General features: G+C 41.0%; 1 protein-coding gene across 1 annotated transcript in view; it reads left to right on the top strand.

Moving 5' to 3' along the window:
- RAB5IF (RAB5 interacting factor) overlaps positions 1-12,197 on the top strand; it is a 46,216-nt gene that overhangs the window by 16,847 nt on the left and 17,172 nt on the right. Inside the window, exon 2 of the mRNA XM_085619107.1 lies at positions 1,701-1,804. Within this exon, the coding sequence (XP_085475233.1) occupies positions 1,701-1,804 (104 nt within the window). The remainder of the gene's footprint in view (positions 1-1,700; positions 1,805-12,197) is intronic.

The raw sequence follows: 12,197 nt of genomic DNA, 5'->3' as shown, positions 1-12,197 counted from the left end.
ATTGGCGTTGTAAAATGGAGAAAAAAAACCTTGCTGCTTGGAATGTTCAGGTAAGTTTAAAGTTTTGTCCTTCTGGTAGAATGATGATAGGATTTAACTTGTTAACCTATCTTAAGACGAAAATCCTGTAAATGCAGCTTGGGCACATGGACTAACAACTGCATGTTATACCTAATTAAAGATGTTCTACTCATTTTTAATTTGGTACTGATGCTTGGCTCCAAAGCTATACTTTTTCTTTGGAAGAACGCAGACAAACCTTCACAGTATGGGTATGTTATGACAGCGGTGTGCGAACCTCCCTATAGGTAACACAAACCACTTAATGCTGCCATTGCTCAGTCAAGCTCGATCGGTATGATTTTACTTTTTGTGCAGTACTTGTTCTTCTGTTACTTCATAGTGCTGAAGATGACTGATGATACTGCTTTGATGAGGACCTGATAGTTGTCTCCTGTCTCGTGGGGTGTGTACACCTTGGCCAAATCCCAGTGTCTGGCTGAGTTTAGTGGAAAGCAGTTTGTAGAAGCTTAATTGATACGTTTATTGAGCTACATATGATTCTGAGCAGATCTCAGCTTGGGGTTTATGGCATTCCACAATCTAAGCTCTGTATTCCTTAGAATTTATCTGAGCGTGTCCGACTTTGAAAGACCCATGGTTGGTCAAATCAACATTTGTTGAATTAATGTTCTATATGTGTGTAAAATGGTTTTGATTTTTGCAAGTATTCTGGTCCTTTGCCCCATTTGACTTCATGGACAGTGGAGAGGACCTTACTCTTGTGCCTTGCATCTACTGTAAGCCAATGGAGATCTGTGAGGTTTGATATGGTTGCAAATGTAGAGACGCATTCTGTTAAAGGTTTGTATCTTTAACAGGCAACCTTCATGGATCAATTTTTCATCCTATTCCTTCCTAGCCTGAATTCTGCTGTTCACGTCTGTGTGTAAATCAATGATTTGTCATGACCCACTTTCATTTTCCTATGCACTACTGTAATCGTTGTCGCTCATTGTCCTAACAGCATTTGATTAAAGGCCTCAAGATAAACTCAGTCTGTGTTACTCAAATGTTAACCTTCACCCGTTTGAAATTATACTCTGCATCTCAACCAATCACTTTTTCTCTTCCTCTTACAATCCTCTCACTCACATCCTTTATTGTTCTGCAGTTATCAAAATAATGTATCAATATAGGATAAGCCTGTGATTGCTCTGCCGATCCTATTCTAACAATCCTGTGATGCTATGTCACCAGAATGCTTCAATAATGGTGATTTTGAAACTATTATGAAATATGGTCAGTAATGGACATTCTTACTATTACCGCGTCCGTTTCTTGTTTTGTTTCTTGTGTGTTCTGCAGTGTTTTTGTGGTTGTTGAGCTGTAGAGTGGTCTCTTTTCTATGCTTCTTCAGAATTTTGCAATGCCAGTATGCTTCCAACCTCTGCAATACCCCTATTTCTATGCAGAGAACAGTGCATTGATGTCCTTTAGCTAGTTGAATTAATTTGCAGCTTTAACAAAAAGCATTAATTTCAATAATCTTTCATTCCTTATAATATAACCACATATCCACTAAACCATTTAACAGTCATGGGTGTTAGAGGGATGGATTTCACCACCATGTTTCCATTGTCTAGTGCATGTTTTCTTGTTGCGTGACTCATCACTCTTTCGTTTTCCTTTTTCCCCAGGATGAGTTTTTAGACGTGATCTACTGGATCCGACAGATTATCGCAATTATTTTGGGAGTCATCTGGGGGGTCGTGCCACTGAAAGGATTTGTGGGAATAGCCATGTAAGTGTTGTAGACATGTCAATTGTTTTTAGATAGCTCTGCTCTTCTTTTGTGGGAAGGAATCGAATTTGTGATCTAATAAAGTTAACCTTTTACAGGTGGTTGGCTTACCCATGTAGTTGTGCACTTCAGTAAATGTTCTTAAACTTTTTAACTTACAAACCGGTCCAGATTCGTGGACAATAATAGTTATTAGACACAGTAGGTTATCCACAACCATGCAATAATTTTGAAACCTTAAAATGTGCCCTATTTTAATAGAAAATACAATATATGTAGGGCTCCCAGTTTTATGGTATTTATTGTTTGACTTTTCCGCCTTTATTTATCTATATTTATTTGGGGTTTTGTGACAAAATGAAGTAGAAACTAGCATATTGCCACATTTATTTAACCGATGAGTGTACACTCCTACTTGACAGGTTTCAATGATAAGAATTACCACAGATGATAAATCAGTACTTGTATGTAAACATACATTTTAGTATCAACCATGTGCATATATACTGCTGTTAAAGCCTCATTACTAAAATGTGTTTGGATTAAAAAGTAAGGGGGTTAAAAACAATCAGCTATTGGCTTGGCAGTTATGACTTATTCCATTTAGAATCACTGAAAATCCAACCTAATCTGTTTTATCCACATTTAAAAATAAATACAGAGCGAAAAATAAAAAATAAACCTTGCCTTTATCTGTACAAATCAGTAAAAACTGAAAATGGGGAGCCTTCATTCTGATACTTTCAGCATGATGCACAGTGCATGTCATCAACATTTCTACAACAAACAAAACCCACACACACCCGGTGATCCCTCTGTTTAGTAAACAAATACTCCATCTCATGGTCTCACCTAATAAACTCATCATTCTAATTATTTCTTTGGCTTGTCGACTGACTTGCATTGTTATGCTGGCTAAGTGCAGACAAATCTCCCTGGTCAAGTCAGTCATTCTAATTTCAAAATCGGGGTTCTTTGCCCTCAACACATTGCCATCACATTTACTTATAATTATTTGTTTAGCACCATAGATTTCAAATAGATAGTTTTACCCAAGAACTATAGAGGTACACAGCATCTTGTATGGATTGGTAGGTTTAGAATACTTAGTGGCAGAAGTACACCCTGTTAATGATTAGAGCATCATATGCAAAGTCCTATATTCACAACCCCCCAGAACAGCTAAAATCTTCAAGAACAGGTGTCAAAACAGATTGATGCGAAATAACTGAAACCACATAATTACGGTGTATGTGAGGTCACAAATAGCTTTTGCTTTTCAGTGCCAGGAGTTAATTTTTTAGAGCAGGTTAGAATTCCTGAATGGAATCGATGAACGGGATGATGGGAGGAAGATAGTTCCAGTGGCTCGAGCCAAGTAGTTAAATCATCCAGAATCTGAATGGAACAGTATGTGGTTTGGAAAAGGCCCGAAGATTTTGTTTGGTAGCTCATTAGATCTGCGCAGGGTTATAGAAAGGAATTTTTGAAGAAAGGTAGTCCTAAGTAGTGTTTCTTTTATTTTTTTTATTTCAAATTATTTTTATTGAAGATATTATAAGGCAAGAAATATAGACTTTGTACAGAGCAGAGGGAAACAGTCGCATAATGGGGTCTGAGCGTTGAGGTGAGAACATTATCAAATACTTTGAAGTAATATCTTGGGAATGATGTAATGTGATACATCTGACAAGAGTAATGGTATTAGAGCATAGTATCTTGTGTCTTATACGTTGGCGAGGCGAAAGAGATGATATGGGGGTAGGGTGTATTGCCGATGTTTTGTAAACCTCCAGGGTAGTATTGTGATGTTGGGGGGAAGTGAGAAGTTAAGGTGAAGTGAAGGGCAAGAGAGAGAGCACAAAGAAACCAAGAGACGGTGGAAAATGGAAGAAGTAGGAGGGGGTTGGGGTGGTGAAGGAGTGCTGGAGAGGGAGGTGTGGGAGGGGACGGGGCTTGGCTGGCACCTACAGGGAGGATAGGTTGGAGATGTAAGCATCCAAATTTTTCTTTTTTTTTTCTTCAAAGGGAAGTCGTGAGTAGTTTTAAAGATGATGGTAAGTATCGTGTAGAAGGTTCTCTTTTTGGCAAAGTCAGCTAGCATGTTGGCAAAGACAACGAGGTATTGCGTTTAAGGAAATTAAGTGTTCTCACATCAAAGTTTGTCTCTTTTTTTTCTTGGGGTGGGGGAGTGGCTACGAATGCCCATAAGCAGACTTTTACAATGATCCAATGTGCTGAAAACTCAAAAATTAATTTGTGCTTTGGCTGTTTTGAATATGATAAAGTCAGATGTTCAGTACTTTGTATTAAATAATCTGCGCTAGTGTAGAGATGAAGGATTTCAGCCTCATTGATGAGTTGAAACAAACACTCTTATTTCTGGCAGAGGGTGTGAATTTTGGGATGTCCAGAGGGAAGCGCTTAGGAAATGGTAAAGAGACCGGTGTAGTTGTGATGGAATGGCATAATGAGAGGTATAATAAAGTAGAAGAACTCCGACTTAAAAAATAAAAAAATCAGCACAAGTACCCATGATGCCATTTAGTGATGCATATAAGTGAATCAATCTAATTGTTGTTCATAGATTGTTTCACATCTATGTAGAAGTGGTGAGAAGATTGGTAAGGAGAGAAATATTTGGTCATATCTGCACATATATGGTATGACAAATTGTTGGTGGGTCTGTCACAGAGAGAAAATAAGATTGGGAATGAGAGAAATGTGACATCAGCATACATGGATAGTATGAGAAACCATTGGTGGAGATATCACAAATGAAACTGGTCTAAACAGAAACCAAGATCGAATCTAGATTTGAGCCTTGAAGGACAATGGCTGGTAGCAAAATGGGCAAGAATGACATGGAGTCCCAGGTAACTTAAAAGGATCAGTCATGGCGATAAGAGGATATCTTGTTAAAGGAACAGCCAATGATGATTAAGGAGTTTTGGGAGGGAAATGAGGAAGGATGAACTGTCCCATATAGCAAAAACATAAAGGATTATGAGAATGTGTGATGGGTGGCTGCTGTGGTGTTTCCAGGAAATGCTACAAAGTATTGATCAACATGAAAACATTTGTCATAATTTGCATCGTATTTTGAGCATTCATACATATATTAACAAGGAGTTTTACCAAAAATTGTCAAAAAGATAGTTTGAGTTCTCAATAGAGTAAAGGAAGAAACATGTTTCTGAATGACCTCGATAGTCTAAAGATGTGCAAACAATAGAGCTCATAAATTAAATTTTAATAGTTTAACCCGTTAACCGCGGTGTAAATTCCGCCGCGGTGCGGGTGATTTATTGCGCGGGTGGGGCCACGTCGGCCAGCGGATGCGCGCTACCGAGGTAGTGCTTGCGACGGCTGTTGCCCGACGGGCGAGGGGTTAAACATTTGTTACACTAAAGAAAAGAAGTTAGTGATATTGTTTCCACCAACCGGAACAAAATGGCATATCAGTAGATAGGATGGGTTTCACAGAGAACTGCCAGTTTAGGTCTCGTTCATGCACAAATTGAAGTTTATTTGCTGGTTTGAGCCACTTCCCGTCCAACCAGTTGTTTTGTATGGTGTTAGTTCTGAGGCTTCTCAAAGCAGATCTACACACACCACACAGTGCATGGCAGGGGTGCAAGTTACTGTTGGCTCTGACCCCTCCTACCTGAGTCTTCATAGACCTTGGGGACGCATACCCTAGAATTTGTATTTGTTTAAATATACCCGAAGCACGCACCAAGCACACATCTTTTGTTCTGTTTCCCTGCCCGCATCAGATTTCAAGTTTTCTCCCAGTCGGCAGGAGCATTTTTAAAGATCCCGCCCGCTGGGAGCAAACTTTGTATTTGCTCTTTTTTGGTGGGAGATTTGCAAATGCTCCCACCAGACGGGTGCAAACACGCTTTTTGGTCCTGGTGAGGGAGGGGTCTGAATCCCTCTGGGGAGCAGGGCATTCCCACCCTGCTCCCTTTTTTCTTTTTTTATCTTGAGGACAGGGAATTAAGTTCCTGAGTCCTATAATAGCTGCCAGCCACATTTCTCTTGTTGCTGGCAGCCAGTCTGAGTGCTCGCTCCCGCGAGATGGCCGAAGGGGAAAAAAGCTCCATACACCGATCAGAACGCTCTATTTTTAAACTGGCACTCCAGCAAAACTCTCCGAGCCCCTCGCAGACCCAACCATATAGATATACAAATATTTTCAACCTTAATTTCCCCAAAACTACTGAACGGATCTACACCAAATCATAAAAAACACAATCTGCGTGCCAAGATGTAGCTTTCTAGACAATTTGGTCTAATTCCTAATTCAATTCAGCAGTTTTTGTGGAAGCACGTCTTAAAGAAGCCAATGGAAAATGCATGGCAATTTTGTATTTTTGGACACCCTTTTTTGTGATTTCCATACCTGCTACCCCGACCCCCCCCCCCTCCCCAAACAGTTTACCTCAAAACTTTCCATGCACAAACTAGGCAAAAAGAGCACTTTTTTGGAAAGGTTGTGGCTATTATTAGCTACGCAAAAATGCAATGAACATCCTACTATACATTTTTTTTTTTTTTTTTTTTTTTTTAAATTTTTTAACATAGAAATTCACTGCAAAAAACAAAGGTTAAAGTGACACCCTGGTTAGGAATTGCAATGATGACTTACATTACATTAAAAAAATTGAAATTTTATTGAAATAAACAAAGGTTATGGGGACGTTGTAGTCATTTGGGAATGTCAATTAAAGCATACTATTTTAAGAAAACAAAAGGACTGGAATTCAAAAGTTAGTTATCTAAAGTAGCTATAGCTTGGGCCCTAAAGTAACTAACTCCCCACTTGCATGCACTGCTTGTACCCTAACTTATTACAATACTCGTGACATGGTCAATGACTGCATTTATAACATCCCTAATTACATGTGAAATGTGACATCACTGATAACACTGTGCATGGCGAGGGCGCGAGTTATAGTTGTGCAGTTGCAAAAAAGCAGACCTTGCTTATAACTGTTTACACTTTGCTGCAGGTGCAGCCTACACGCATGTGCCACTTTATAATTCCATATGAAAGCAACAATTGGCCTTCATTTGATGGGTCATTATGTGTTATTGCTTTTCTTTCTAATCATTCCCTGAAACATTGTTGCTTTCATATTTATTGGCCTGGGTTTGGGGTACATGGCTGCCCGTTTGTTGCAATCACTTTACAATTCCTCATTGTCACCAAATCCTCTGTGGAATCTCAATGTAGTCCTCACCAGGCTCATGAGACCTCTTCTGGACGCTGTGCAGTTGTGCCCCTTTTAGTTCCTATCCTGGAAGGTGGCCTTCCTGGTTAATATTATCTCTCCTATGTGCATTAGAGAACTCCAAGTGCTCACTCCTCAGAGCGCACAAAGTTATCCTGCGATGCCTGTCTCATCTCTGCTTTATGAAATCTCTACGGCATCAGTGGAAGAGAAGGGAAGTACACCACACTACAAGATGCAGAGGCAAGTTTTGTAAAAGACGCCCAACATTTTCAGCTCTGAAGACCTGACGAGCACCCAGGAGGAAAAAGGAGGCCCCTTCAGCATACCACCACACCAAGCGCAGGAAGATCCGGATGCACACTTTTCCAGCAAATCCAACGTTGAAGAGGAGATCGAATTCCTTGAGCAGGGTTGCAGCTAAAGTCCACCATGGGGCACAAGACAAAATTAATGCTGCATACTGAAGTTGCGCCTGTAGGTCAGTCTCAAGCCCCCAAATGCCCAGCAGCTGAGGCAGAGTACCATTCCAGTGGGATTCGAGCATTGAGCCCAGAGCTGAGCCCAAAACTGCATAAGTCTTTAGGTTCCGCACCTCCAGCTGGGACCCCCTTGGTCTTGATGGACTGAGTTTGTGCCCCCGAAGGCTCTACCAAGGGGCATCAGAGATCGGCACACTGCAGTGTCCCCCTTGGCACCGAAAAGCCACATTGCATCAAAATCACCCCCAGTCCAGGCATCAAACTGCTGAAAAACATCTTTTTTTTGTAGCTGAAGATGCATGGGACCGCTCGACAGCCAGTACCGAGGTCGATGTCAAAATAACCCTCGATACTGAAATAGGACAACTTGGAGGGTTCCATCTTTGAAAAGCTGACCGATGTTCTGGATGAAAAAAACAGAACATCATCTTAATCTACCCAGACAAGGGCACGATTCTCGTTGAATAACTAGCATCAGGGCTCTGCTGCATTTCCAGAAAGCGTTTGAGATGTCAATACTGGTCCTACACCCTCCTTTACCCCCTCCTCTGCACTTCACTGATTCAGTACAGTACAGGGGAGGGGGAGCAGTGCCCTGTTTAATCAGAAGCCATTCCTGCATGCGGTGCATTCATTCAGAGGGCAGAAAACAGCAAAACAAACTGTCCAAGCTGAGGATCACTGAAAACAATCCCTTTTATATCTCCTATCATGAGAGATAAAACGTGAAAGGAGGGCTTTATGAATTGCCTTTTATTGAGAAGAACATTTATTGTTTATTTCTCATTTGTGCGCTCAACAATTATTCATTGCGCATTTACATTTTACAAAATACATCATAATGTATATACACAAATACATTAAACAGAAAACAATAATCTTGATCCCCTATATGGAGGTTTCAAACTACATTCATTCATCAAACATTCTTGGCCAATTCATTCATACACACAATCAACAAACACTGGACAAAGCGGTCCTAATGACACCTCCTTTTTAGTGAAATGACTTCCAAACTCTATATGTCATAACATTTTCTCTTTTGTTACACAATGAAAGTCCATAAGAACGTTTTTACTTAGAGCCTATCAAATGGGTGCAAAAAAGGACCGGTCTGGTCGACGCGTTTCGAACCTCTATCTTTTTGAGGTTCTCTTCAGGGGCCTTCGAAGTGAATCTGTTGCCTTAATGGGACAGCCGGAGTCCCATTTAAGAGACGGCTGTCTCCTAAGCCGGCTCCCTCGGTGGACAAACCTCTTTTCTTCCTATGTGAGTTTACTAGATGTGTAATCCTGCCTCGTTGGAGTCCCGTGCCGGCATCGAGAGTTCTCCACTTATACAGCGTTCCGCGGCTCCGTTAGTCTGTCAGTGATGCTTCAACAATGCCATTGTTGAAGCATCACTGACCGACTCAGGCTGTCCCATTAAGGCAACAGATTCACTTCGAAGGCCCCAGGTTAAGCTGGATGATTTACGGATAGTTAAGGTTCCACATTGACGTACTAATCTAAGAAATGGGTTGGTCCTGAAGAGAACCTCAAAAAGATAGAGGTTCGAAACGCGTCGACCAGACCGGTCCTTTTTTGCACCCATTTGATAGGCTCTAAGTAAAAACGTTCTTATGGACTTTCATTGTGTAACAAAAGAGAAAATGTTATGACATATATAGAGTTTGGAAGTCATTTCACTAAAAAGGAGAGGTGTCATTAGGACCGCTTTGTCCAGTGTTTGTTGATTGTGTGTATGAATGAATTGGCCAAGAATGTTTGATGAATGAATGTAGTTTGAAACCTCCATATAGGGGATCAAGATTATTGTTTTCTGTTTAATGTATTTGTGTATATATTATGATGTATTTTGTAAAATGTAAATGCGCAATGAATAATTGTTGAGCGCACAAATGAGAAATAAACAATAAATGTTCTTCTGAATAAAAGGCAATTCATAAAGCCCTCCTTTCACGTTTTATCTCTCATGATAGGAGATATAAAAGGGATTGTTTTCAGTGATCCTCAGCTTGGACAGTTTGTTTTGCTGTTTTCTGTTAATTGGGCTCAGTCCAGCTGATTTTTTTGAGCCCAGACCCAGTTTTGTTTTATTTCATTCAGAGGGCAGCACAGCATTGCCACGTAAAACTACATACGCAGGAATGTAAGGACCACTTTCTAGTCAAGACTTTGTTCAAAACTAAATATGCACGCTGCACACAACTTACCCGAGCTTGAGGACATGCTGAAGTCCCCGCCCTTCCCCTCTCAGTGCTCCATTTGATTATCTAACACCTGTCCAGAGAAGGCAGAGGAACTTCTATGTTGGTGGGAAAATAATAGCTGAGACCGATCGGTTCTTTCCCGTGAGCAGAAAGGTTGCAGGCTCATATTTCACCCCGGGCCAAAATCCACTCTGGGAGGGAGTGGTTCCACACGGCCCTCTCCTCCTTGAGTATCTGCTCTTGTAGTCCACGTTGAAAAACTATCCTCAAATCCTTAATGGAGATGAATACACCGTTGATCTTTTGGAGCGCAATCTGGTCTGGGGTGACTGTGACACTTGGTTTCATTCTCGTCATGTCCTGGTGAGAGCAGAGTTCATGATTCCCCCATTTAATTACCCTAGGCATGGAAATGCCCAAAATCATTTGCAAACTCTTTGTTTGGCCTCGCCCATTTTCCTTTGATGGACAGCTTACTAAAAGACCCCTGAGCGTGTTTTCCGAGATTGTTGATGCGCTATTGATGCAGAGGAATAGGAGGACATCTCCACCCAACAAAGAAGCACTTGATTCATATAGTTAGGTGGAAGTAGTACCGCGATGTGCTGGAGATTCACTTCTTTGTAGACTCATCATCTTCTTCTCTTGAAGAGGATTCATGTTGTCACATTTGTGGATGAAGTCCATGCGAGGAACGGTCACATTGTCGAAATTACATGCACACAAGATCACTGGAGACACTACCTTGTGTTCCTTTACGCCGCTATAGTTTAGAATATGCAGTAGACATTTACCCAAAGAGGTAGCACTTACTAATTAGCCACTAGAAAGTGTTCCAGTTAGATTGACGTTTTCGGCAAAACTGGGGACTCTTAGATTAAATGAGGTTCCATACTGGCCCTTGTGCTCATTTCACAGCACAAACAAATCTAAACATAGCTGGTGCCTCGGTTGAAGCTCCACTTTAGTAAAGCATAAACTATCCTAACTACTTGGGTTTGGCTAAGATAAAAAAAAAGTGTGTTCCCTCTCGAATTCCACATTGAAAAACGGTATAAAATCCTTAATTGAGATGAATGCATTGTTTATTGGAGCGCAATCTGATCTGTAGTGACTGTGATGATTGGTTTCTTTCTTGTCCTCTCCTGGTGAGAGCAGAGTTCATGGTTCTCCATTTTAAATATCCTAAGTATGCAAATGCCCAAAATACATTGCACCACTCACACACCCACTCACAGACCTAAATGTAGCTCCACTGAGAGACCCAGGCAGGCACTCGCACACCCGCTCAGCGACCCACCTAGGCACTCATACACCCACTCACAGACCCACCTAGGCACTCACACACGCACTCAAAGACCCACCCAGGCTCTCACACAACCACTCTAAAAGGTTACAGCATACAGTTAGGAAATACAATTTAAAAAAACCTTCAAAATTCACTGGAAAAAATAAAGGTTACAGTGGCATTCCAGTTAGGAAATAGATTATTTTTTTTTTAAACTTAGAAATTCTCTGAAAAAACCCAATGGTTACAGGGACTTTTTAGTTGGACTTAGATTTCGCATGTACAAAACCAGTGACATGCAGCAGTTAGTTACCTAAGTTAACCGCAGTGCACTACTTATGACCTCACCGATTACATCACTCATGACATGGTCAGTGACATCACTGATGATATCATCCAGTGCGTGTAAGTATTTGCTAAGAGTTTGATTGTTAAACATATATACTAAGCTACTACTAAAGTTAAATTAATATACTAGGTGTACTACTAACAAGCGGCACTACTTCTAACAAATACTATGTGAGTGGCTGTGTGACTGTATGTATCAGTGTGGGAGTGGGTGTGTGCGTAGCTGTGTGGGTGAGTGACTGGGTGTGTAAGTGGCTGTATGAGTGAGTGAGTCTGGGTATTTAGGTGCGTTGGTGTGTGAGTGGCTGTTTTGGTGAGTGAAACTGTAAGTGGCTGTATGGGTGAGTGACTAGTTGTATGAGTAGATGTATGGGTGGGTGTGTGGGTGTCACTATGGATGAGTGAGTGGTTGTGTGACTACTTGTATGGGTCTGTGAGTGGGTGTGAGTGTGAAGGTGTTGGAGTAGTTCTGTAGATGATGTCATTGACCATGTCATGAGTGATATATGTGAGGTCATAAGCAGTGCATTACGAGGCAGAAGTTATAGTTAGCGGAGGTAACTAACTGCTGAATTTCAATGGTGAAATCTGAGCCGATCTATGACGTCCCTGTAACCTTTGTTTTTTTCAGTGAATTCTTTTGTATATATACAATATCGCCAGTAGGTAGTTATAGTTGGGACCTATTATCCATAGGAAATCCGCAACATTCTATTTGGAATAACTTTGGCGCCGGTTGACGAATGTTCGCAAAATTTTCAAAACTGGTGGGGCGCTCCGGTCCGCTCCTATCCTGAAAGTCTCGGGGTGATTCGTCAAGCGG

The sequence above is a fragment of the Triturus cristatus genome, chromosome 7 (assembly GCF_964204655.1).
Source record: "Triturus cristatus chromosome 7, aTriCri1.1, whole genome shotgun sequence".
Lineage (NCBI taxonomy): Eukaryota > Metazoa > Chordata > Amphibia > Caudata > Salamandridae > Triturus > Triturus cristatus.
This window is presented reverse-complemented; position numbering and strand designations above follow the sequence as displayed.